Source organism: Notolepis coatsorum, assembly GCF_963971535.1.
Source record: "Notolepis coatsorum genome assembly, chromosome: 3".
Classification (NCBI taxonomy): Eukaryota; Metazoa; Chordata; class Actinopteri; order Aulopiformes; family Paralepididae; genus Notolepis; species Notolepis coatsorum.
Window position 1 is genome coordinate 35,686,487 of NC_140167.1, and position 27,662 is coordinate 35,714,148.

A 27,662-nucleotide genomic window follows, 5' to 3' on the forward strand; every position below is an offset into this window, starting at 1 on the left:
TATGTTATGTCTTCACACTAGATTAGAACTGAAGAGGAAAATAACCTTGGACCTCTCATATCTCCTGGCCCTTTGGCTGAGTTTAAGAGACACTGTTTAAGATTGTCGCCTAGTCTGAGCTGTAGCTAGTTGACCTATATTAAAATATAGTCAAGGCTATCAGAGATAGAATATGTATTTTAACACAGATCTATAATGACATGATAATATTTCTATTACAGGGTCATTTGGTCTTTAAAAAATTATTTCTTTTATAAATGCCGTTGGCTGTTGAAAACAAGTCCAGAAAATACAGCAACAACCAGATCTAGTGATATTGTTTATAACTATACAACTGAACCCAGACCAGGCTGATCTTGAGGCAAAATGCAGACAATCATACTCAAAGCCTAAATTTCTGGCGATATCTTATAACTTTCTTTGTCATATGCGTATATGGCATGGGCCTAAATCTACTCTGTGTGTCTGCTGTATGTTTGTCTGATTTTCCTTCATAACCTAGCTTATATCTAAAAAAAAAAAAAAAAAAAAAACACATCTGACCTACACCCTCTCTTTCTCTCTCTCTCTCTCTCTCTCTCTCTCTCTCTCTCTCTATCTCTCTCTCTCTCTTTCTCTTCTCTCTGTGATAAAAAACACTGGAATATAAAGCACTCATAAAGTGCTTTTTTATCCCAATTGAAACACTAGTGCATGGGTTTACTAAGCATAGGATTTCCATGGTAATAAATAATTCATGTCACTATTCATGACATGCTATACCTTACAGGTAGAATTACCTGTTGGGACGACACAGGCCTATTTGATTTCACACTGGCAGCGCCTACAGACCACAGGTTATGGCGAGAGTGAAGGAATATACCGAACAAAAGATTGTGTGTAGCCCATGCAGGTTTTCAAACTGGACATAGTACTGCCTTTGACTTGGATCTTGTGAGTTCTAATATAGATGAATAACAATGTCTCTACTGTCTCTTGAGTCGCTCTACCTAAGAGACGATGACAGCCCATCCCCTATAGAAGATCTAGACTCAGAAAACGAGTGGGACACAGACTTGGAGCCTGATGGTAAGTATAGCTATAGATTGAACTGAATAACTGTTTGACAGGTCTGAGCATGTTCTACTGATATACAGAAGACCACCAGTCGCCACCCTGCATTGTACCTACAAATCAAATAGAGATTTCTAGCATTTGACCCATTAGACATGTGCTTTAAAGCGTAACATGGTTGTTGACTGGTTTGAAGATATCATATGTGTTGATCGGAGGATCAGTATACTGTCTGTATACATGTATGTAATTGCTCAAAACACACAAATTCGTGCAGTGGTGGAAGAAGTACTCAGTTCCTTTGCTTATGTAAAAGTAGAAATACCCAGATAAATGAGTACTCTGGTAAAAGTAAAAGTCCATTTCAAGTAAAAGTAGAGAAGTATTTGCTATTGGATGTACTTAAGTATCTAAAGTAAGATTATGCATTCTACATGACGTGTATTTGTGTGTATTCCAGTGCTTGGGGACATTAATCCTTGATCCATTGACCTCTATAGGTTATGTTAAAGTGGTATGTCGTCCAGTTATGCTGCTCTGATTAAAGGTTATGTTAAAGTTGTATGTGGTCCTGCTCTGATTACATCCTCTTGAAGTTGTCAGGTTTCAAATGTGAACGTATATAATCTTCATACATTTTTGCCATGTTTTCTATGCAAAATATTTTTCTTCAAAGTAAGTAGTAACTGATGGGTTCAGATACGTAAATATAGTGGAGTAAAAAGTACAATATTTCTTTTGAAATGTAGTGGAGTAAAACTATAAAGTTCCCTAAAAGGAAAATACTCAAGTAAAGTGCAAGTAGCTTGATATTGTACTTAAGTACAGTACTTGAGTAAAAATACTTACTTTCCAATTCATGAAATAGTCGACTTATGAGTCAAGCGAGTACAATAATACTCCCCTAGTACAATGAGAGAGTTCTGACAGGAGTAGTATTGTGACAGTGTCATTCTTACCCAGCGCCAGAAGTGGAGACGAGCAATGATGAGACTCCCACCGCTGAGGTCTACCTGCAGGCCTGCAAGCTGGTCGGTGTGGTTCCGGTCTCTTACTTTCTACGAAACCTCGGCGCTTCCACCATGAGCCTCAACCACCACGGGCTGGGGCCACTGGGGGGCAAGGCGCTCGCTATTGCTCTGGTGGTAAGTGAGTAAGGGGCTTGTTGTTTTTTGATACAGTGTGTATTGTGTAAAATGATACTACTGATGAAGTTGTTTGTGCTTAGACTGACATGCACATCGACAATCTGGAACTGGCAGACAACCATCTCCTCGCTGAGGGAGCCAAATACCTTGTGGAGATGTTGAGGGCCAATGCCACCATTCATAGTCTGGTATGTGTTGTAGCGCTATGTGCCTGATCTGCCAGTAGAGGGCACATGTAACTGTTCTTTGACAACTGTAGCATCTGTAAAAGCATCCTTTTTCTCACAGGATTTGTCCAGCAACCACCTTCAGACGGCAGGCGCTGAGTGTATTGCTAAGATGTTACTGGAAAACATTTCTATCAAATGTATCAAACTATCAGGTAATTCAGTGTTATAATCAGCTCATATCTAGCATCATTTATAGACCTATGATAATGTTTATTTTCTCTTCTTCCTTTTAGGAAATGGGTTTATTGAGGACGATGCTAAATTCTTTGCAGATGCCTTGACGGTAAGCAATTGGTGATTAAGGGGAGGTCCCCCAGTTGAATAGAGAAAATAATTCCTTTCATCCTATCTGAATCCAATTTTACACATTTAATTGTATTGTATATAATGTGTATATAAAATAAACAATCTTTTGTTATTGACATACTCAAATGAGCTAATCTCTTGTAGAAATGACAGATCAGAGTTAATATTTGTTTGTTTTCAGAATGTTTCTATCATGAGTTATTTAAATTATATATATATATATATATATATATATATATATATATATATATATATATATATGACGTCTCACTATTTGCTCACATAAAATACACCATAAAATGTAAATGACAAAAGATATTAAAAAAGCTTCTGTAAATTACCAACTATTTGTTAGGAAGCACCATGTCTAATTTGGTGGCAGTACCTACAAGTTAAGGTAATAAATGTCTGTTCAAATATGTCCACTAGCTTGGTTTACATTATGCAACTCGTACAAAAATGTGATGATTATATTTGCTTTTGATGATTTGCTTTATATGTTTTATGAAATTGCAGTAATTGTAGAGGCAAAATATGATGATATAACAAATAATTTCCTGTCCACCGTTCAAAAGCATTCTTTTCAACTGGGGTGCCTCGTCTTAAAATAGTAGCTGGCATTCAAACATTCCTCCAGGGTCGGAAGGCTATTTTGCTACACTAAATATTTTACCTCATAGAGCAATTACAGAGTCAAGGAACTGGACTTGAGCCATAATGAGTTCTGCGGAAGAGGAGGCGAGCATTTGGGACAGATGCTGGGTAATGATGAAGTGCACTGAACCTACAGTTTTATCTTGCATCATTACAGTTGAGTAAACCACCCACAGACCAGGGGACTGTAGGGTCACTCTCATGGACTAAATCTATATTTCATATGTTTCTTTCAGCTAACAATGAAGGTCTGGAGGTTCTGGACCTGAGCTGGAATCATCTTAGAATGAAAGGAGGCGTGGCTTTTTGTGCTGGGCTCAAGGTATTGACATTAATAAACAGTTAATACCTTGGACTTGGATGCATAAATCAATCAAATTATATTTTTCACACATCTACTCCACTTGTGTAGGTGAATATGATGTTGAAACACCTTGACCTGTCATGGAACGGTCTTGGGAATGAGGGAGCCCTGGCTCTCGGAGAGGCCCTGAAATTCAACAACACTCTGGTGCACCTCGATCTCAACTACAACCGCATCACCAACGAGGGAGTGGGCATACTGTGCAGGGGCCTGGAGGCCAACGACACACTCCGAGTTCTGCTGGTGGGTGAGAGGAGATATCTTTACATTTCAAAGACGTTCACTGCAGGATCATAAAGGCCTGACTAAAGGAAGAGACGTATCACTTTACCATGATTTATTTCCCCCTGTGCTCGTCTAGCTGGCGTACAACTCTCTGACAGTAGAGGGAGCACTGGCCCTGGTTAGTGTGGTGAAGAACACCCCTAGAACTGCACTGGAGGAGATCAACATATGTGTGAGTGACTGTTGTTGTTGTTGTTGTTGTTGTTGTTGTTGTTGTTGTTGTTGTTGTTGTTGTTGTTGTTGTTGTTGTTGTTGTTGTTGTTGTTGTTGTTGTTGTTGTTGTCACATATTGATCACTTGATCGGATTATCATGTTTTATCAGTACAGTTCCCAAACTAATTTTAACAACCCATACCATTTATATCAGCTATATACTATGCACTTGTATAGTCACAATTGGTTACAGCTTGTCATATTGTGTCATTTCAGAACAATAAATTGAGTTTCATATGTAGTAGACTATCTGGCCATTATTCACACGGTGGCCATTTCAAGTCAAGTCAAGTCAAGAGTTTTATTTGTCACGGCATACAAGTATACAATGAAATGCGGGTGGTCTTAGCTCTTATGTCATGCTCAGGTTGGGATTTATTTTCTTTTCCTTTCAGGGTGACAAGAAATCCAAACCTGAGCATGACATAAGAGCAAAATGGCTGCCGTGTGAATATGATAAATTGACATTAAATAGATTTCTTTGTATTTTTGTCTTTGGCCACTGCAGGATATATAAATTCATCAAGGTTTATGTCTTTCTATGTGTTTGTTTGTGCAGAATGTGCTGGTGAATGAGAACTTTGTGCAGCTGCTGGAGCTGACCTGTCAGGAACATCCCAGTCTGGAGGTGCAGTATGGAGGGGTGGGAGGCTTCATAGCTAAGAAACCACGCAAACGCCTCGACCCAATGAAAGTCATCCAGGTTAGTCTGCTCAGCAGATGGAAGTCTATGACCTTTAATAGTCAAACTTTGTCATCCCAAACTGAGGTTTACTGTCATGTAAGACTTAACCTTTTTTCAAATGATGAATAGGCCTAAGAGGAAAGTGACGGGCAGAACTGTCTCTCTACTGGTTTGACTGAGTGGGTGTGGGGAGGGGTGTTGATTCACGCCCAATGGTGCACAGTACTGTTTTCTCTAGACCAGCGATGGGCACAAAATATTTTGTCATCACATTGAAAGGGCCTGTGGATGTCCGTGTGATTGTGCATAACTTTTAAAAGCACATGCTACAGGGAGCTCCAGTAGCTCACCACGTACCGCGAGTGCTATTTCAGCGCCGTGGACAACCGCGCTCGCGCGGATCTGGGGCTGAGCGCGTTCGAATCCCGGACGGCAGCCGTGCCTTTCCCAGAGTGTCTTTCCCCCCATCTGAACCCTTTCAGCCTGCTTCTGTCGGTCGAACTTGACCAAGTATGAATGCGACGAAAAAGCGATAAACGCTAAAAAGAACCAGCTGACTGGTCAAAGTAAAAAAAAAAAAAAAAAGCACATGCTACAGGTTTGAAGGTAATTTGTTCATGGTGAATTTACATTTGTAATAAACACTATCGCTACCTAATGTTGGTGCAATGACATTTTGACATTTGATGACATTTCGATGCTGTTTCTCAGTTTCACCAGAGAATTGCCACATTTGTCTTCCTTTGAAACTACTTGGAATAGGGCCGGCACTTTACAAAAAAAAAACACATGACAGGTGATTGGATCTAAAACATGCATTTAGCTGCCAGTAGTTCCTCAAAGGACGCTGATTGGTCCACTGATTTGGGCATAAGTGCATAACTTGAAGCCTGACCAGATGGATTCTCATGTGATATTGTGATCTCGTGAAGTCAGTTGCTGTGCAAGGTTACCCGCAAGCTGTACACATATTTAGGAGAATACCAAGTAGTCTGTGGAGACTCATTATAGATGGTTTTAATTTGACAACATAAACATTCCAAATGAACCCAAGTTGAATTCCTGTTATAATATAAAAGCTAACAGGAAATAAACTGGGGTTCAAGTTTTTCCCTAGCAATGCAATTCAACTGAAACCATGTATTGTGTAGTCCAAGTAGAACCTACTCTAGCTCACATGCCCACCTAGCATCCCTCAGTTGGAAATCTTGTCGGTTACCATCTTATACTAATATCGTAAGACCATTGACTAGAACTGGGGGTGACTGTCAAAGCATACCGTTTGGGGTGTAATGACGCATACAGTACAATCAGCCGGTATGATGCAGTAACATTAAATTAGCTACAATTACAAATGACTAAGGTGACACATTAGTAGCCATGTGATTTTCCTCAGACAGCGTTGAAGACTAGAGAGATAGTTTCGTGTCATCCTGAAGAATACATTTCATTTAATTTTTGTATTTGTTCCATTCATGGCAATGCACAGGTCCACAAAAGCACAACAGCATACAGTAACTTCATAATAAAAGCACCTCCCAATTTGCTCATTCCATGAGCAAAAAGTAGCAGGGAGAAGGAAATCTTATTTTGCCTGCCTGTAACTGAGGGGTACAATTCCCTGACTGTATTGATAAGTATGGTATCATTAAACCACTACCGCTTTATGTACTTTAATTACTGGCCATACAGTACACGATATATGAATATGATGAACACTTCCCACAATGAAATCGGTTCCAGTCAAAGGTATTAATCAAGTATTTAATGGAGCAAAAGGTACATAGGATACTTTACATTATTCTTTGAATGCACTTGTAAGGCAAAGGAGTATGCGTAGGCAAATCAATAACGAATGTCCATTCTCTGGTTACGCAGGAGGTAATTATACAACCTGAATCTTAGGGAATTATATCTATGGTACACTAGTAATAGCGGGAGATACTGGAAGGGGTTCCCACTGGTTGTAAGCCAGCAAGGGGGTAGAAGATCTGTCGGTAGTAGGACGTCTGGTCAACGATGACTAGGGAGACTTCAGGTACAGAAGCCGGTGCAGTAGTCTCTTGATCCACAGACGAATACAGCTTGGTTCTCTTGTAGACTGTAGCTCTACAGTGAAGAAAGCTAGGCGGCCTCAGGCTCTCTGAGCGCCGACTCGACTTGACTCCTCTCGGGGTAAATCCAACACGTGCAGGCGTCGGCGATTATCCGCTCCATAAATCATAGGACCAAAGCAAATATATTCCAGCCGCAAAGGGCTATGTAGTCGTCGGGTAGATTAATCCAGTGTACATGTCCATACGGTTCTCGCCTAGGTCTCCTCGGGTGAAAGCACCATGCGGTCGGCCCAGCCTGGATAAGAACTCTAGCTAATACGAGAAAGCGTTGGAGATGCTGGTCACTATAGAATTCTAACCACACGATACACTATACACAAATAGACTATTAAAGACTCAATAGAAATATGTCGCACTCGACGGTATAGCGCCAAACTCTGACAATTCAGTTACTAATTCGCACGCGGTCTCGATGCTCTATTCTGAGGCCAAACAGGCCATACTTCACCGCACGTTGTATCGTGGGTGAGGCTTCAACTTATCGGTAACATACTAAATGGACGAAGGGTACGGAGGTAAGGGGCTAAGGGGCTTCTACATTCACCTGCGCCGTATTTATACGCACGGTGCACAAATAGTGCCACTCTCATTTCTGTCGCCGTATCCCTGGGCAGGGCCGGGGCAAGTACAGACATGTCGTGTCGGTGACTTTGAACTTGGCTCCGGGGGCCGGTCCCTGGCGCCGGTGGACCGCTGTCCAATAGGAGAATGAACTATTATGGTCTGGGCTAAAAGGGATATTCCGTGTATATGTACAAGGAATATACAGGGGATATCAAACGATATACAAATACTATGCAATATATATCAATAAATAAATATATATATTCGGTTTAATCTGATCCTTTGTAACAGCCGCCCCCTAATTAGTCCCACCTAATTAGCTAATCAGAGACAGATTAACCGCACTGTCCACTACTCAATGTCTGCTGTGAGGGTCAGTCAGTTCACAAAGTCATGGGGTCATGGTCGTCATCGATAGTATCGGGGAGCCTTGGCAGTTCTATTAGCCTCGCCACGGGTCGGGTGTAGGTCCGCCCTTGGACGAGCACTTCGGCTGCTCGGACCTTTCCGTCGGCACCGGTGATCACTTTGCTTACGCGGCCGGCCGGCCACATAGCTCGGGGTAGTGACTGGTCGATAATCATGACGACTGTTCCTTCTGTCAAATTGTCTCTCTCTTTTACCCATTTCTGGCGGGTCTGTAGAGACGGTAGGTAGTGGAGTAGGAAGCTGTTCCAAAACTTGTCAGCCAATACTTGACTGTACCTCCACATTCTTCGGCCGTTCGCTTCTTCAGGCCTGTACATTGTCTGGGGTAGCGCGGGGTCCAGCCGCCCCATCAAGAGTGTGTTGGGGGTGACTGGGTCGACATCTGCTACATCACTTGAGACGTAACCGAGGGGCTTTGAGTTCAATACTCCCTCGATCTCCGTGAGGACTGTCATTAGGACTTCTTCCGCCACGGTCTGGGCCCCAAGCACGGCGTACAGGGCTGTCTTTATTGAACGTACTTCTCGTTCCCAAGTTCCACCGAAGTGAGGTGCGTTCGGGGGATTAAACTGGAAGTCAATCTGGTATGGAGCGAGGTGGGTCTTAAGTTCTAGGCCCATAGCTTGGAAGCTCTCTCTCAGCTCTCTTTCTCCGCCTTTGAAGTTTGTCCCGTGATCAGACAACAATATAGACGGTTTGCCTTTCCGCGATGTGAATCTTCGGAAGGCCATAAGGAATGAGTCTGTGCTCATGGTTGGAAGGAGTTCTATATGTATCGCTCGGGTGGTCATGCATTTGAATACAATACCCCACCGCTTCTCGGTTCCTCTTCCTTTCTTTATATACAGCGGGCCGAAACAGTCCATACCGGTGGAGTGAAAAGGCTTGTCGCCGAGTCGGAGGCGACAGGGAGGTAGCCATCCGGGGTATACTGGGCTGCGCTCGCCACTTACGACAGTCTAGACAGGTTCGCTGGAAGCGCCGCACTGCTTCTCTCCCTTGCAGTATCCAATAACGACGTCTGATCTCCGCGAAGACTCTCTCTGCCCCTGCGTGGTGCACATCCTCGTCGTATTTCTTTATGATCAGCTCTGTGACCTTGTGTCGGCTGTTCAAGACTATCGGGTACTTGACGTCATCCGGTAAGTCTGGGGCTCTCCGCAGACGACCACCCACTCTGATGAGACTATGGGCGTCGCTCTCGGGTGCTAGGTGGAGCAGTCTGCTGTCTGATGGGACGGGCTTTGCTCCCTGTAGACAGTCTAGCTCATCGGGGAACGAGTCTCTCTGGGCTCGTTGTAGTAGAAGAAGTTCTGCTTCTTCGTAGTCAGCTGCTGAAATGTCAGTAGTGGGCTGAACCTCTGGGTGGTGCCACAGAAATGTCTTTAGCTGCGCACTCTCTAGGGTGAGGCAATCGTCTATGTCGGGGTCTGTGGAGACGAGTGTGTTCAATCCACAGAACACAGATTTCTTGTTTTCGGCCTCCTCTTTACTCGCCTCCCGTGGGGTGGGTGTAGGCCACTCTTCTTCCGGGAGCTTGAGAAACTCTGGTCCGTCACTGTATGGGTTGTGACGGGTGAGGTCATCCAGGGACATTCCCCGGGTGATGACGTCAGCTGGGTTGTGTTTTGTGTCCACATACCTCCAGCTTGCTACTTCTGTTAACTCTTGAATCTCTGTGACTCTGACCCCCACGAAGACCTTGTATCTGCACGAATCAGACCGGATCCATGTGAGTACTGTCGTGGAGTCTGACCACAAGATTGTTCTTTGCACCGGAATGGTGAGTTCACGTTGGATTAACGTGGCGAGGTGCGCTCCTGCTAGGGCTGCGCAGAGCTCTAGATGCGGGATAGATTGTTGCTTTCGTGGGGCTATTCTTGAGCGAGCCAGGATGAAAGCAGTATGTATTTCTCCTCCCTCCTCTCGGGCACGCAAGTAGGCCACCGAGCCGTAGGCTACTTCGGAGGCGTCGCTGAAGACGTGCAGGTCCATCTGGCACGTCTCCGGCCTCACTGTGGGTGGGAAGTAGCTGCGGTGTATGTTAACACCTGGGAGTGAGCTGAGTTCCGTCTCCCACTCTCTCCATGTGGATGCAAGGTGTTCGGGTATGGGGTCGTCCCAGCCCTGGTCCTTGTCCCATAACGCTCTTACAATCATCTTTGCCCTGGTGGTGTAAGGTAGAATACATCCCAACGGGTCATATTGTCTGGCGAGTGTTCTGTATACACTCCGTCTGGTGGTCGGTAGTGCAGTCGACCTTCCCTGCTCCTTGGTCAGGGGTGTGTGTTTATAATGGAGCGAGTCTGTTTTGAAGCGCCAGACTAGTCCTAATGTCATTTCTTGGGCTTCTCCTGGGATGGTCGCCATCCAGGTCTCGCTGCTTGCTGCCTTGTCCTCGGGGGAGAGGCTGCGCAATACTTGCGGGTCGCTGCTGGCCCACTGCCTGAGATCAAAGCCGCCTTTGATCAGGGAGGCGCGGAGCTTGAGTAGAAGGGCCTCGGCTTCTTCTGGCGTCGAGACGCTTTGCAGACAGTTGTCCACGTAGAAACTATTTTCTACACTTTTTCGGACCTCTTCATCAGCTGCTGGGTCCTCTGCGACGTGTTTTTGCAGTGCAAACGTAGCACAGCATGGGCTGCATGTGGTTCCGAAAGGGAGGACTTCCCATTGATAGATGGCTGGTTGCTCATCCTCGATCCTCTCTCTCCATAGGAACCGCAGCAGGGGGTTGTCCTCTGGGGAGAGGCTGCGCAATACTGGGGGGTCGCTGCTGGCCCGCTGCCGGAGATCAAAGCCGTCTTTGATCAGGGAGGCGCGGAGCAGCGCACGACGTCGCCAGTCAATTTTCTTTATGTGTCCCGCTGTGATTAGCTTGTTAATCTCAGCGCGGTACACAGTCTCTTGAGCGGGGTCTCTGGCTAGGCGCCGCTCTGTGTTCAATAGATACGCTCCGTCGCTTCTTTTGGGGCGTGGAAGGTGGGCATACCCTCTCGCCTCAAGAGTGGAGTTGCGTATCTCATCACTCCGTTGACTTTGACTCTCTTTGTCCCTTGCTCGAGGAGTGCTATGGCGTAAATGTCTTCCTTGGAACGAATGTCTTTCTTTTCGTTCTTAAAGGGCATTGTCTCTAGTGTCCATAGCCTCTCGACATGCTGTAGGAGGGTGGTGTCTTCTTCTGTCACTCTGGAGTGGAGGCAGCTAGTGGCTGCTGTTCGGTTAAGAGACTTAGCGAGGGGGCCTTGTAATGTCCATCCTAGGCGGGTCTCGACTGCTGCAGGACAGCCTCTGGGCCCTGTGTGGACCCGGTCTATCGGGACTATGAGGTCTGCATGGTCGGAGCCTATCAGCAGGGTCGGGGTGGCACCGTCTATGAGCGGGATAGGTAGTTGACGCAGGTGCACATATTTATCCATCAGCTTGGCGATGGGGTAGGTGTACTGTCTGCGACAGGCCTATTTCTTGGCTGGTGAAAGCATTAGTAATCCTATACCGTCTCTCTGGCTGCCCGCTTGCTGCGATAGTGAAGGAGACATTCTCGCCCTTTATCGTCTTTAGATCTCTTCTTATTGTCCGAATCGTCATCTGGTTTTCGCTCCCCCGCAGCCCCAGCTGGGCCGCAGCGGATGCGAGGAGAAGGGTCTTCTCTGACCCGTCGTCAAGGACGGCGTAAGTGTCCATGACCTTGTCTTGGTAACTCAGTGTTACGCGGACCACCTTTAAGAGCACTCGGGCACCCCCGCTGCTGGCGGGGTCAATGTACATAACACTTGCCTTTGTGCTGCTTGAGGGTGCGGGCTTTCTTCTGTTACTGTCGTGTAGGACATCTAGGTGGGCTCCGTCACACCGACTACACCTCTTCTTTAGGCGGCACTCGGCTGCCATGTGACTGCGCGCACATCGGTAACAGCGTCGGTTGGACTTTATCCATTGACCCACTTCGTCGGCGGTCATCTTCTTGAATGTGTCACATTGTGACAACCAGTGTTCTTTCTCGCAGTACGGGCACACCATCTTCCACTTCTCTTTCATCGAGGGGGTACTGTGGTTCTTGCTGCTCGGTACTGGTTCTGATTGGTGCATGACAGTCACCAATCTTCGGCCATCGTTTGCTCTCCTAGGTCCCTCTCTGGAGCTTGGTGTGCTCCGCACGAACGTATCCAATCGCAGGCTGCTGACTTCTCTCGCCAGGAAGTCGGCTAGGTCTAGGAGGGATGGCTCGGGACCGTTAGGATCACGGTGGTCTCTTTGCCGCCTGAAGCGCTCTTGTCGGGCGGGCGGAAGCTTCTCTAAAATCCTCTCGACATTAGAGTTTGCGTATAGTTCGTGCATACCCTTTTCTCGTTGCGCCCCCAGCATCCCTACCAGGGATTGTACCTTGATAGACAGGTCGTCTAGTGAGCGATTGTCTGTTGCTGGGGGTAGGCGGTCAATATGCCTTATCTCTTGTATTACGTAGTCCCATATGCGTCCATATCTTTGGTTGAGTGCTGCTAGAGCCGCTGTGTATGGGGTAGTAGAGGTGGCATAGGCCAGCGCTATATTGTGCGCTCGGGGCACCTTGAGGTGCTTCAATAGGATAGCATACTTGTGGCGTTCATCAGCTACATCAGCCATCATTGTCTCTAAGCACATCCGTAGCTCCGTGTACTGTGCTCTGTTCTCATGGGTGAAGTCTGGAAACGTCGGTGTGCCAATGTATGATGCCGTAGATGGCTGGCACATCGGTGAGCGTTGGAAGAGAGGCCTCCTAGGCGAGTCTCCTCTTACGCCTCTCGGTGGGCTGGTACCGGCAGGGTACCATGGCCCGCGTATCCAGGTGCTATTCCTCGGGACTGGTCGTGCGTCAATCTCACCCGTGAATTGAGTCGGGGGTCTGTAGCGCAGAGCCGCGGGGGTAGAGCCTGGGCTGTACTGGACCTCCTGGTCCTGTGGAGTACTGTGCTGCTGTCGGGCTTGACTCTCCTCCTCTCCCTCTTCTTCTTCCTCTGTCAGGTCCTCTAGATCCTGTAGTCGTCTATTTAGCCTCTCCGCGGTGTATACCGTTCCTTCCTTGTAGCTGGGTCTCACTGGGACCGGTCGGGGAAGGAGTTCGGAGGGGGGTATAGGCTCTCTCTGGTGGTCGGGCTCAGGGTCGTTTGATCGGTTAGGGGAGGGTGCCCTTGACCCGTGTCTTGACGAGGCCCTGGAACCCCGTGCGGAGGGAGGGGGTGTTGCCCTGGCGATCAGCTGCTCCATTAGCTGCGCTTGTAATCGGTCGCGCTCGGCTTCGCGCTTGGTGAGAGCGATGTCGCGCTCTGCTTCTCTTTGGGCACCGCCAGCGGCGCGCTGGGCTTCGGCGGCGGCGCGCTGGGCTTCGGCGTGGTCTCTTACCATATTCTCTTCTGTCTGAAGGCGTCTAATCTCTAGACGTATACGATCTTCGTCGCTCCGTTGCTGCGCTTGGAGGCGTTCTCTTTCCATGGAAGAATGTTCGCGCTCACTAAGCGTCTGTGCTTGGAGTCGATCGCGCTCTGTTGAGGCTGCTAGGCTGGCGAGGAACGCCTGTGCCAGCATCTTGTCCGCCTCGCTGGGGGAAGACGCTGGTTGAGGTGATCCGCTCCTGGCAGTACTCGTTGGAGATGCGTTCTCCTGCGGGGAGTCCTGGAGCTCTATCTCCTGGGCGCTCTCCTCTTCTTGTACCGGGCAGAGTTCCATCTCTGGAGGGTTGTCTTTCTCCTGGAGCTCTCCGGGGACTACTTCTTCGGTCTTGGCGGGGGGTAAAGTCGTGTCAGTTCCCTCCTGGTCCCTACCGTGAGCTTGGTCAGTTACATTAGAACCCACTAGGGCCTCTGTTGGCGGGGTAGCCTGGTTGATAGGGTCGGACATAATTTTACTTTCTACTTTTTCCGTGTTTACCGTCTGTAGAAGGCTAGGTAGTATACTGGCAACGTAATCCTCTAAGTACTGAGGTGGCTGCCGTCTACGCTGCGGGCGATCTACTTTAGGAGGACCGTTTTGTGGAGTGTTCATCATAGGCCATTTCAATATTAATACCACTATATTAATATTACACTAGTTATTCTCTGGCTCGAAGGACCAATTGTAACTGAGGGGTACAATTCCCTGACTGTATTGATAAGTATGGTATCATTAAACCACTACCGCTTTATGTACTTTAATTACTGGCCATACAGTACACGATATATGAATATGATGAACACTTCCCACAATGAAATCGGTTCCAGTCAAAGGTATTAATCAAGTATTTAATGGAGCAAAAGGTACATAGGATACTTTACATTATTCTTTGAATGCACTTGTAAGGCAAAGGAGTATGCGTAGGCAAATCAATAACGAATGTCCATTCTCTGGTTACGCAGGAGGTAATTATACAACCTGAATCTTAGGGAATTATATCTATGGTACACTAGTAATAGCGGGAGATACTGGAAGGGGTTCCCACTGGTTGTAAGCCAGCAAGGGGGTAGAAGATCTGTCGGTAGTAGGACGTCTGGTCAACGATGACTAGGGAGACTTCAGGTACAGAAGCCGGTGCAGTAGTCTCTTGATCCACAGACGAATACAGCTTGGTTCTCTTGTAGACTGTAGCTCTACAGTGAAGAAAGCTAGGCGGCCTCAGGCTCTCTGAGCGCCGACTCGACTTGACTCCTCTCGGGGTAAATCCAACACGTGCAGGCGTCGGCGATTATCCGCTCCATAAATCATAGGACCAAAGCAAATATATTCCAGCCGCAAAGGGCTATGTAGTCGTCGGGTAGATTAATCCAGTGTACATGTCCATACGGTTCTCGCCTAGGTCTCCTCGGGTGAAAGCGCCATGCGGTCGGCCCAGCCTGGATAAGAACTCTAGCTAATACGAGAAAGCGTTGGAGATGCTGGTCACTATAGAATTCTAACCACACGATACACTATACACAAATAGACTATTAAAGACTCAATAGAAATATGTCGCACTCGACGGTATAGCGCCAAACTCTGACAATTCAGTTACTAATTCGCACGCGGTCTCGATGCTCTATTCTGAGGCCAAACAGGCCATACTTCACCGCACGTTGTATCGTGGGTGAGGCTTCAACTTATCGGTAACATACTAAATGGACGAAGGGTACGGAGGTAAGGGGCTAAGGGGCTTCTACATTCACCTGCGCCGTATTTATACGCACGGTGCACAAATAGTGCCACTCTCATTTCTGTCGCCGTATCCCTGGGCAGGGCCGGGGCAAGTACAGACATGTCGTGTCGGTGACTTTGAACTTGGCTCTGGGGGCCGGTCCCTGGCGCCGGTGGACCGCTGTCCAATAGGAGAATGAACTATTATGGTCTGGGCTAAAAGGGATATTCCGTGTATATGTACAAGGAATATACAGGGGATATCAAACGATATACAAATACTATGCAATATATATCAATAAATAAATATATATATTCGGTTTAATCTGATCCTTTGTAACACTGCCCTTTACTCAAAACAATAAATAAACAATAGAAATAGATGGTCTGTCAATTACACATATTTAACAATCAATACTTACAATAACATAATATGACAATTTTTGTCATAGGGAAAGCTGTTACCCCTCAACTTCATAAAGTCTAATTGTTCTTTCTTTATAAATCTTTTGGAACTGAAAGATATTTGTACAACATTGTCACCTTCCTTAAGTCATAGTCGTGTAGTGAATGTATAGCCAGGTTCAGGTTGATGTTAGAGCAGAGAGTTGGAGTAATGAAGCCAGCGTGGAAATATAGGGGAGACGATAATCAAGAGGTGCAATAGGAAGGAGGGCGTGGCGGGTGAGAGGAGGAAGGGGGGAGTTAGTGTGTGTGTGTGTAGGGGTTTGGTTGAGTTGTAAAGAAAGGTGCTTTTAGAATATTTGGCATCCAAGTTTCAAGTTCAAGTTTCAAGTTTCTTTAATAGTTGTCATACAGAAGTACAGAATACTTTCATACAAAATGCTTCTTACTGTTACGCTCCAGAGACTGTGCTAGACAAGATAGTATCAAATAACATAGTATAGCATGTAATTTAGAAGAAGAAAATGAGGTCACAGTGTTCGGTATAGACATATGTACAATGTTCTGAGTTACCATATAATATACAATACTATGCAGTGTACTAATGTACAGTACTATATAGTGCAAAGCAGAAATGGGATGAGGTACAATTTAGGTACAATTTACAGTAAGGTGTACGAGTTGTAGTGCAATCCTTCATCAATAAATATAAAGTGTGGGGAGTGGGTGCTACAGTGTGTTTGTTTAAAGTGGGTGTGTGCTATAAAGTGTGTGGAGTGGGTGCTACAGTGTGTTTGTTTAAAGTGAGTGTGTGCGTGTGGATGTGTGTGCTATGTGCGTTTGGTGGTTGTTGTTGTGTAGTGTTCATTGTTCGTTTAGCAGCCTGATGGCCTGGGGATAGAAGCTTCTTCTGAGTCTTTCTGTGCTCGCCTTGAGACTCCGGTATCGCTTGCCTGATCCCATCCCATGGTGATGTTGTTATGGAGGGTGGTGTTGATGTTTGCATTGCATTTGTATTCAACCGGACTGTACCTCTCCATCGACGGTTGATTTTCAACCAAAGGGAACATTCTGCACACCTTGCACACAGGTTTCCTGCTCAATAAAAGGCTTTCACGGTAGACGTTCTATGCCATCAACTCTGCATTTTATTTGTGCTTTTAAAGGATTATCTGGACCAACGCAAGCTCCGCCTGTGGGACTTCTTTCGGAACATCGATAAAGATGGGACCATGCAGGTTCCTGTTGCTGAATTCAGGAAGGCGGTGGAGGTTTGCATCTGATTTATTGGTCTCCATGGACATTTGCAGGCTATTGAGCTGATGAACTTCCAATGACTTAAAATACAATGATAAAGTCCACAAAGGTCACTCATTATGGTAGCTTTCCTAGTCAGATTCACAATTGTTTTCTGATCATGTGTGATAATAAGCTGATGTAAATAGCCTAGTACATTGTTACTAGTGCAAGAGACGGTAGCTGTAGTGAGCCTAGTACGTCGTTACTAGTGCAAGAGACGGTAGCTGTAGTGAGCCTAGTACATCGTTACTAGTGCAAGAGACGTATGGTAGCTGTAGTGAGCCTAGTACATCGTTACTAGTGCAAGAGACGTATGGTAGCTGTAGTGAGCCTAGTACATTGTTACTAGTGCAAGAGACGTATGGTAGCTGTAGTGAGCCTAGTACATCGTTACTAGTGCAAGAGACGTATGTTAGCTGTAGTGAGCCTAGTACATTGTTTGATTTTGATTTGAAGTCTTTATTTCGAACATGCAATGAATACAACAAACAATAACAAAAAGCAAAACAACTCAATCTGCAAGTAGGAAGAAGTATACACTTATTTAATCCTACCCCTTTTCCACTACTCAAATGAGTGTACTATTTTAAACATAAAAAAGAAAAGAAAAAAATAAATATATATATATATGCAAAACAAAAAACAAAAACTATATATGTATAAAATAAAATAAAATAGAAAACAAAATAAAAATAAAAATGTAAACACCCGTGAGTATCCAATCTACAGTTTCCAAACAACATCATTTTAGTTTTGCTCAAGTTCAATGATAATTTGTTTCTATCAAACCATTCCTTCAATTTCTTCATTTCAGATGTGATGACCTCTAAAAGCTGCTGGACATTCTCACCAGAAAAAAAAAGATTAGTGTCATCCGCAAATAAAATACATTTAAATATATTGGATACTTTACATATCTCGTTAATGTACAAGATGAACAGTTTTGGACCCAACACTGACCCCTGGGGGACACCACAAGCAATGTCCAAACATTCAGATTTATAATCTCTCATTGTCACAAATTGTTGTCTTTTATTTAGATAGCTTCTCACCCAGTCCAATACTACCCCCCTGATCCCATATCTCTCCAATATTGTTACTTGTTACTAGTGCAAGAGACGGTAGCTGTAGTGAGCCTAGTACGTCGTTACTAGTGCAAGAGACATATGGTAGCTGTAGTGAGCCTAGTACATTGTTCTGCTTCGCTCAGCACCAGTAGCACTGTACTTCACTTCGTGTACATACACTGAATAAAAAAATTCCACCATGTACCTTTACATCCCCATATTCGTCTGACCACACCCCCTTCCGCTTACCTTCATAAGCAGGTGTGTGGTCACCTACTCGCCTCCTTCTTCACTTTCACCACAAGGAAGTGCCTCGGTAGATCCCCACTTGACGAGGTTGTTAGCTGAAGAAAGTTGAGACGTGTTTACATTGTGCTTATTTTTTTCTTCTCTCATATATTCGATAGAAAAACCTAAGTCATAATATCTACTCCGGAGGGTCGTGTTCGCAGCGCCACTCTCCACCAGCGATTCTCCATTTCCGCCTCCGTCGTACATCCTGGAGCGGGGCTGTTGCCTCTCTCGTGGTTGACAGCCACGCCCGGTAGGCGTCCGATGGGTAGTTCGCCTCTCCAAGGAGCTGGTGCACCGGTGCCGTCGCCTATGCGATGGCCTGGTTCTGGCTCTGGTTCCTCTGTTTCCGAGGAATCGTCCGCTGTTGGGCGGCCGGTTCCTTTGGTTCCAGGGGATTTGAGACGCAAACTTTTTGCGTCGGCTCGCTCCCGTCGCAAGATGGTGGCTTGCAGACGCGAACGGCCAGGGTTTGGTGAGTTGCTGGAGCCCAGTGAGGATGCGTCGGTCTCTACATGCCCGATGGAAACAGAGGATTACATGGTAGAGGCGGACGGGTTCTTATTTGAAGGCCCGGTGGAGACAGGTATCCCGCCCATCCAGGTAACACTGGAGGGGGGTGAGATGTCTCCTTGGGGCGCCTCGTTTGAAGACGTTGGAGAAGAACCTCTGACTCGTCGGCGGGATGCCCTGCTATCAGCCACATCGGAGTGTGGCTCCTTGACCAGTAGCAGCCTGCTGTATGTGAGGGATGCGGGCTCGGTGGAGGAAAGTCTGCAGGGGGAACTGCAGGCTTTGTTTCCCGAGCTCATGGCGGTGGCGGCAGTCGCAAACGGCGTGCCGCTGCCGCAGCCACTGCCTGTTCCTGTCCCTGATGATCTCATAGGTCATTTATGGCAGCGTCGCCCGGTGAGAGGGGTGGACGTTGTCTACCCATTTTTACCCTCAATGGGGGCCTATGTTCGTCATGGCCAGGTGGTGTCCCACATCATAGGCCTCACCCCCGCCTACGTACAAGTTACGCGGGTGGCGGGTTTGGTCGACGGTATGAGGGAGGGCGTGCCACGGCTTGATAGGCCGATGGCCGCGCTACTCTGTCCGGAGGTGGTGTGGGAGCCGTTACGGAAGCCGGTTCCTCAAGGGAAATCGGCTAGGCGGTTGGCATACTGGAGCGACCAGTCATTTATCGCCGGAACACAATCTCTAGCTGCCGCGTCTAACATCGCGCAGCTGGCAAGATTCATGTCCGGGATATTGACGGGCGGCATGGAGCAGAGTGATGTACAACATGACCAGCTCTCCCAGGCGGCAGGAGCTGTCCTGCATCTGACTCAGCTGCAGGCCATAGCCGCTGGGAAAGTGCGCGCCCTGGCAACTCTGAACCAGCGCCACCTTTGGCTGGAGCAGGTGCGTGTGCCGGAGAAGAAGAGGCTTCCACTTCTGACGGCACCCCTCTCCGATGCTGGACTGTTCGGGAAGGCCCTACAGTTGATGACCTCGACCTGTAGAGAGATGCAGGAGGAACGCTCCGTGCTTCAACCTCATTTTCCCCCTCCCGACGTCGCCGGTGGGGTCAGACGGCTGCCACGTCGTCGAGCGTCTTCCGCCGTGGCTGCTGCTGCCACCACCGCCACTGCTGGTCCTTCGAGGAAGAAGGCCAGGAGGAGAGAGGGCGCCGCCACTACAACCGACCCATCTACGCCCGGAGGTGACGGTAGGGACCGTCGGATTGCTTACCGTCCCTCCGGGGCTCCCCGGGGTGGCAAATCCCGAGCGGCTCGTGGCGGCAGGCGCCGCTAGACCCAGTGACTTTTTCCCCCTGTGGTCCCCTCTGTTTTTCCCTTCCCGGCCTTGCCATATGATTTGTTTGAAAAATAAAAAGTTCCCTCTAAAGGGGGACTGTATTTTTTGTTAACAAACTGTGTGTTTCTTCACCAAACATATGATGGGGTTGCAAAGTGTGAATCTTCACTAGTATGGGTTGATAGGAGGGTTACGTTCATGTTAAGAGCTTTAAGCAAGGTCTGCAGCCTACACTCGGTTGAAAAAGGGTTTTTTCTACCTCGGCCTGAGTCTCCACACAAGGTAGAGGTTACTTGTATGTTCTGTTGCTTGCACGAGTAATGTTGAGCTACAACACTGTTGTGTTGGTTGCAGTAATGCTCGTATGAACACGTACCATGGCTCAGCCGTTCTCGCTCTCTCTATCAGTGTTTTTCTATGTTCAACATGGATGCGGGTGTAGGATTCACACACACACGCGACTTGGTTTTGTTGTAAACCCTGTTCACAGTTGTCTGTGGTTAGCATGCATTGTATTAGCTTGCGCTATTCATTAGCATTGCTATTAAAGGTATCGTGTGCTAAAGTTGTTGCTGTGTGCAAGGAAAGGGCTTGTGAGGGGGTACCGGATAAACCCCTCCTTCCCTCTTCTGATTGGTCAGGGGGTTTATTCATCTCTTGTCAGTCCAGTCAGGGCCAAGCCGTTAGGCGACTTGGCAGGGAGGGGGGGGGGGAAGGGTTCCCTAACTCTGCTCCTATTACACAGGCGTTGAGTATTGGGTTTCCCCCTGTCATAGCACACGTCACTACGCACGTTGCTATTGACGATGGCTTCCGTGAGTTAGACCTGTATGACGGTCTGTTGTTGTCAAAGTGTCGGGATAGAGCGTGGGTTCCACTACGCTCGATATATGTGTAACTTGAGTCGGTTGGTCACATGACTCAAGATTACCATGGCTTTTTCAATCTATGGCTCACGTGGGAAGTCTCTCTGGGGAACTCCGTCTAATCCTCTGTGGTGGGGGTGACTGGATATAAAAATGTAAACCGTTTTTATCCTCAGCTGTGTCAAATGGGATTCATACAGTCGGTGCTTCTTTTCTTTTTTAATAAAAAAGTGTGGAGTATAGGAAGCACCACACCCTTCTTGTCGTTCTCCCAGGCGCCTTGAGGATTCAATAAAGGGTCTAAATTAGCCTGTTCATTGATGTGGTTGTGTCCCGACGCATGCATGGTGCTAGCTCTGGGTGTTTCTGATGGGAATCATGCGGGTAGCTAGTACGCCTTGGTTGCTTGTGGTTAAAACAGCGTTTTTATAAAGCAACTCGGATGGAGGGTTTGTCCTCTTCCGAGAACCTGTTACTGGTTCTCGACGGGTTCTCGTTCATGTCTGGGGGATGTTAACGGAATAAGATCGGAACATAGGTAGAGGGGTCTCACGCCCTTGGGGTGGGCCACCGAGCACGGTTCACACCGGCCCGTCTGGGTGGCGCCCTCTTTTCATGTTTTTTGATCGACATGCATATCTGCCCCTTCTCACGGAGTAGGCAGGTCGGCGTGGTTAGGGCACGGGACTGGTTTTGGTCACGCTGGTCCAGGTCAGTTAACCCGTTGTCCGCCGGGGATGCAGATCTGCTGTTCTGGTACCCTGAGGGACTTGGGCTTTTTTCGGGGGAAAAATGCCGGGTCGGCCCGGGGTGTCACAAGGTTAGGCGTTATGGAGACCCTTGTTGGGTACTCTTTGTACCTGGCACTATCATAAGGGGCTGGTTCTCTTTTCTTCGCTCCTCTCTCACGCATGGCGAAGAGAGGGCTGTTGGGGTGGTTTTCTGGACCTCCTCTGGTAACCCTGTGTGCTTCCCGAGCCGCCGGGCCCGGTCCGAAGTAAAGTTTCGTTGATACCGTAGACCTGGGATAACCCTTTTTCTTGAGGGGCTATAGGAACAACCACCGCATATGGTACCAAGGGGGTGGTTGATTCCCTGGTGTGTTGGAGCAGAGTCAACTCCCGGGTTACCCGGTTGAGTGTGCCCCTGCACGTTCATGACGTCTGCCAATCATGTCAGCCTTCTCTGCCTCAACCCCTCTGGGTGGTTTTTTTTTAATGGAGGCTTTGTCATGGTGATCAACAACGCCAGCATACGCCCCTTCCGCCGGGGGGGCTGTTTTCAGCTGACTCCTTTGGCGCCTGTCTCGTCCGCAGTGCGCTGGTTTCCCCGGTGCGCTGCCTGCTTCCGTTGGTTAACCTTTTGAGTGCTTACGGCCATGCTGACTGCCTGTGTTTCAGAGTCAGTGTGCCAGGCGGTGTGCTATTGGGGGGAAAGGGCCCGCTCTTGGAGGGGCCCTATCCGAATACGCTGGCGATGTGGGGGGCGGTGTCACTGAGTGACCACCTGGTGGGGTCTTGATGCCTGGCGTCATTGACCTCTCCAGGCCCCCTTTTTCCAGGGGATCCAGTCCCTTCGGTGGGACTGGGTCTTCCTTCACGCTCCGCTGCTACGGCCTTGCCACGGGGTTAGGGTTGCTCTTGACCCCGTGATTTTGGGGGCAGTAACGAGGTTGTTCCTTCCGTTCGTTCCCTGGTGGCATGCGGGTTGTGCGTGTGTGTAGTCGTGGGGTCAAGCCACGGTCTGCTCACCCTGTGCGTTGAGTTGCTTGAGTTCCTCTTCACCTGGTTGGATCCGTCTCCCTCCCGTAAGCCTCCAATAGGGAGGGTATCCTCCATTAGGGAGGGTCGGGGGGGCTCGGTCCTCCCCAGTCTGATGGTTGTGGGGGGCCTCAGCGGCGTGTATTTGTCGGGCTAAGGCTCCCGCTCAGCCCCCGTTGTGCTACTGGTGCTGAGCGAAGCCTTAACGAAAACAGAACGTAAGGTTATGTATATAACCAAGTTCTGTGAGTTATGGTGCGCTCAGCACCAGGACGCCGCTGCTGCCCTTGATCTCGCCTTGTGGTGAAAGTTTGGGAAGGAGGCGAGTAGGTGACCACACACCTGCTTATGAAGGTAAGCGGAAGGGGGTGTGGTCAGACGAATATGGGGATGTAAAGGTACATGGTGGAATTTCTTTATTGAGTGTATGTACACGAAGTGAAGTACAGTGCTACTGGTGCTGAGCGCACCATAACTCACAGAACTTGGTTATATACATAACCTTACGTTACTAGTGCAAGAGACGGTAGTTGTAGTGAGCCTAGTATGTCGTTACTAGTGCAAGAGACGGTAGCTGTAGTGAGCCTAGTACGTTGTTACTAGTGCAAGAGACATATGGTAGCTGTAGTGAGCCTAGTACATTGTTACTAGTGCAAGAGACGGTAGCTGTAGTGAGCCTAGTACGTCGTTACTAGTGCAAGAGACGGTAGCTGTAGTGAGCCTAGTACATTGTTACTAGTGCAAGAGACGGTAGCTGTAGTGAGCCACTGAATTTGAACATGTATTTGTACATCCCTCAGCTCGGAACTAGGCAGAACCTGCACCTGGCTTGCTGATAACAAACTATCATTATTTACACCTGGGTAAAACAGATTCCATTCTCTTCGGTTCAAATAACAAACTCGGCAAGACCGACGGCCTCTCAGTTACAGTGGGTGATAATATTGTCACAAGGAAAGATGAAATTACATACCTGGGTTCCATCCTAGAGGCAAATCTTTCCTGTGACAAAATGGCATCCAATGTAATAAAAAAAAGTCAACCAACGAACTAGATTCCTGTACCAGATCTCCGCTCTGGTAAACAAGAATACCCTGAAGACTCTGGCAGGAGCATTCATTCATGCTTGCACCTCATTGTTGGATTCTGATCAATCAGCCAGTATCACGTCTTCGTCTGTTTGGCTTGTGTTATCATCTCTCCATCCACTGACACTGCGTTGTGTTTTTTTTTTTTTTTTTTTTGGACGTCTCCTCATACTGGCTGATACAATCTTCGTCATTCCCCTCTAATGCAATCCCGTAACCATAATAATTCACCACCTTCGTAAGAATTCGACCCTTGACAGTGGAATACCTTTCTTGAAAAAACGTTGTTTATTTCATAAACAAAACCTCATAATCAGATGGGAACCAATTCGTATTGTCCTTGAAAAGTCTATTCTAATGATCTCTCCTTTAACCCCGCTCGGGGATCCTCGCGGCCTGGTGGTTATTCCAGAAGCCTGTCGTCGTGGCACTTCTCTAGTGCTGCCCTTCACCCCCCCCCCCCCTCTCTGTGATGAGAGGAGGGAGCCGTCTCAAAGTCTCTGATGGTTCCTCAGTCGTTCTTAGTCGTTCGTGGTCGCTCTTGGTCTGGCTTACACCCGGAAACACTGTTAGATTTATAGGATCTTCATCATAGCAACGACGGCCTCGCCCCTCTCCTGGTTGCCATGCGACGCGCTGTCATAGCAACTGCTAATAACCTCTAACACACATTAAAACGTCTGTTTACTGTCAAACCCTCCATCGCTCTGCTCTCTGTCTCCTGCCGCTGTTATCAGTGTTTATGTTACCACCCTGCCGATGACCTCGAAGCCCATGGCTCTCTGTCTAGTTTGACTAGAGGCAGACACACATGCTAAAAAATGATGATAATGTTAATGATGATAATGGTATTACCCTCTTAAAGCTTGTCTCTATATATCAGTTATAAACCAAATATACATTGAAAAAACACCGATTTATTTCATCATGGTACCAAAGCACCTCAAAGGCGCTAAAAACAAAATTACAAACATCACAAAACAAACTGGTCAGACTACTGCTTGACCTTACTCCTAGAACCCCCCTCACCCCTGCCCACTTTGACAACCTAGGATGGCTTAGAATAGACAACAGAGTACAGCAACTTAAAATGGGCCTGGTCTACAAGATACACTACACCACTAAGGTACCCATCATGTACATGTCAAAATACTTCCCAAAGGTCAGTGAATACCACAACCACAACACCAGAGGGAGCTCCACAGATCATGTTAAACCCAGATTCGGCTCAAACAAGGGACTAAACACGTTTCGCAATTATGCCACATCAATGTGGAATGCCCTACCCACAGCTGTAAAGGAATGTGAATCACTACCCACTTTCAAAACCACTCTCAAAGAGCACCTACGGGAGACTGCAATTCGAAACTGGCCCCTGTAAATGTCTAAACCCAACCCCCTCCAATGTACAGTTTCTCCCACCCCGCCTACCCAACCCCCCCCCCCCCCCCCACTCCACCCACCCAACCTCCTCCAATGTACAGTTTCTTCCCCCTCAAATGTCTATACTCTCTTTTTAGACTCCTTTTGTACACATAAACAGTACTGTATATTTGTAGATCTGGTATGTCATAAATGTCTAGATGCAACAGTACTGTCTACCTGTATGTCATGCATGTCATATATGTTATGATGAATTGAAAATGGGGGACCCATTCTGCAATCTGTTAATAAAGTTTTCAATCAATCAATCAATCAATGCAGGAGAGACAATCAATGCAAGTGGCTCCCATTATGGTCACACATTACATTTCATTGATAAAAACATTCAACACAACAGATAACCTACTGTACTGTATATGACAGGAATGAAGAAGACAACCTCAGAAGGATGAGTTTAAATAGCATACAAGGTGACTGACTATTCCATGGTAGATGACAATGAATGGGTTTTTATATTCTTTTTGAAGGTGTATTGGGATAAGGGTGGTCGGATTGGAAAGTTAGCGTGTTCTAAATGACAGGGCCTCTATAAAATAACTTCAACTGAGAATTGCCTGTTCTAACTAGGGGTGAACAAAGTTGATGACTAGTCGAGTAGTTATCTCCACCAGGTCTGCACCAGGTGGAACGCCTGGGGGATATTATGAGATCAGTTGCATCCATCTGTCTGTCTGTCTGTCTGTCTGTCTGTCTGTCTGTCTGTCTGTCTGTCTGTCTGTCTGTCTGTCTGTCTGTCTGTCTGTCTGTCTGTCTGTCTGTCTGTCTGTCTGTCTGTCTGTCTGTCTGTCTGTCTGCCTGCCTGCCTGCCTGTCTGTCTGTCTGTCTGTCTGTCTGTCTGTCTGTCTGCCTGCCTGCCTGTCTGTCTGTCTGTCTGTCTGTCTGTCTGTCTGTCTGTCTGTCTGTGTGTGTGTGTGTGTGTGTGTGTGTGTGTGTGTGTCTGTCTGTCTTAGAATATACTATACTTATGTGAGGTTTCCATGTCAGTTTGTCAATAATTACACCAATACTTTGTTGTTGCTGCTCTGAGAATGGGCATTGAGTCAATATGAATTTGAATATTATGGGTATTTCAGATTTCTGTATTTGGGCCAAATAGTAGAACATTTTTAGTAGAAAGTATTTTTTATGTTCAGTGATAATTTATTGATCTCAAGCCACTTAGAAATCTTAGCCATATCCTCATTGTCTGTAGCAAATATGTTATGGTTTGTAACCGACCCCAATCGCACAACACAAGACAGGTATGATGGTTTGCCAAGAAACAGATATTTATTGAACAACAGGGAAAAACAGGGAAAAGGGCACTGTCCCTTTAAGGGAGAATCACAAATACAGGAATATAATATGAGGGGAAGGAAAGGTGCCTTTAAGAGGCGGGCAGGAAAAGGGGAACACTAAGGGAAGGTTAAAGGAACGCTAGGGGAAAGCTTAAAGAAACAGAGGAACTAGAGACTAGGAGAAGACGGGACAAGGAGAGCTAGGGAACAGGAGAACTGGGGACTAGGAGAACTAGGGACAAGGAACTAGGTGGAACTAGAAGGGGAGAACTTGGGACCAGGAACTAGGTGGAAACTAGAAAGGGGAGAACTAGGGAACAGAGGGGACTGAGGCCCGCGGAGGCGGGCTGGGGAAACAGGGAGGAACTGGGGACTGGTGGGAAAACATCTGGGCCGCTCTGCAGAACAGAGGAGAGGGTTAATATTCAAAAGGGAACAAAACAGAGCAGATGCAGAACAGTCCAAATAAACAAGGTAACAAAGTAATAATATCTTCGTGTGACAAACACACAGGGGGAGATGTAATGTCCAAAAATACTATCTAAGTGAGAACAAAAACAGAGTGGGAGATGAAATGTCCAAACTACTAACTAAGTGAGAACTAAAGGAGGCAATACGCTGGGTGAGTGACATCACAATCAAAACTCACCCAGGCGTATGCGTAATGGAACAGGAACAGCAGCGGGACGAGGGCAAGGGGCATTACGCTGAGTGAGTGACATCACAATCAAAACTCACCCAGGCGTATGCGTAAAGGTACAGGGACAGCAGCGGGAACGGGGGCAAGAGGCATTACGCTGAGTGAGTGACATCACAATCAAAACTCACCCAGGCGTATGCGTAAAGGTACAGGGACAGCAGCGGGAACGGGGGCAAAAAGCATTACGCTGAGTGAGTGACATCACAATCAAAACTCACCCAGGCGTATGCGTAAAGGTACAGGGACAGCAGCGGGAACGGGGGCAAGGGCACTACGCTGGGTGAGTGACATCACAATCAAAACTCACCCAGGCGTATGCGTAATGGTAAGGGACAGCAGCGGGAACGGGGGCAAGGGCACTACGCTGGGTGAGTGACATCACAATCAAAACTCACCCAGGCGTATGCGTAATGGTAAGGGACAGCAGCGGGGCGAGGGCATCGCCACCGGGTGGCTGGCTGTCCGAGCCGAGGAACAGAGTGCTGGAACAGTGGCGGTGGC

General features: G+C 47.3%; 1 protein-coding gene across 1 annotated transcript in view; it reads left to right on the forward strand.

The window, feature by feature from the left end:
• Positions 1-959: 959 nt before the first annotated feature.
• The window catches only part of lrrc74a (leucine rich repeat containing 74A), a gene marked incomplete at both ends in the record, with an annotated part of 33,373 nt that continues 6,670 nt past the window's right edge, over positions 960-27,662 (forward strand). The window contains 11 exons of the mRNA XM_084311162.1: positions 960-1,068; positions 2,017-2,198; positions 2,282-2,389; positions 2,490-2,583; positions 2,665-2,714; positions 3,418-3,499; positions 3,628-3,713; positions 3,804-3,998; positions 4,117-4,212; positions 4,814-4,957; positions 16,734-16,838. Coding sequence (XP_084167288.1) covers positions 960-1,068; positions 2,017-2,198; positions 2,282-2,389; positions 2,490-2,583; positions 2,665-2,714; positions 3,418-3,499; positions 3,628-3,713; positions 3,804-3,998; positions 4,117-4,212; positions 4,814-4,957; positions 16,734-16,838 — 1,251 coding nt within the window. The remainder of the gene's footprint in view (positions 1,069-2,016; positions 2,199-2,281; positions 2,390-2,489; positions 2,584-2,664; positions 2,715-3,417; positions 3,500-3,627; positions 3,714-3,803; positions 3,999-4,116; positions 4,213-4,813; positions 4,958-16,733; positions 16,839-27,662) is intronic.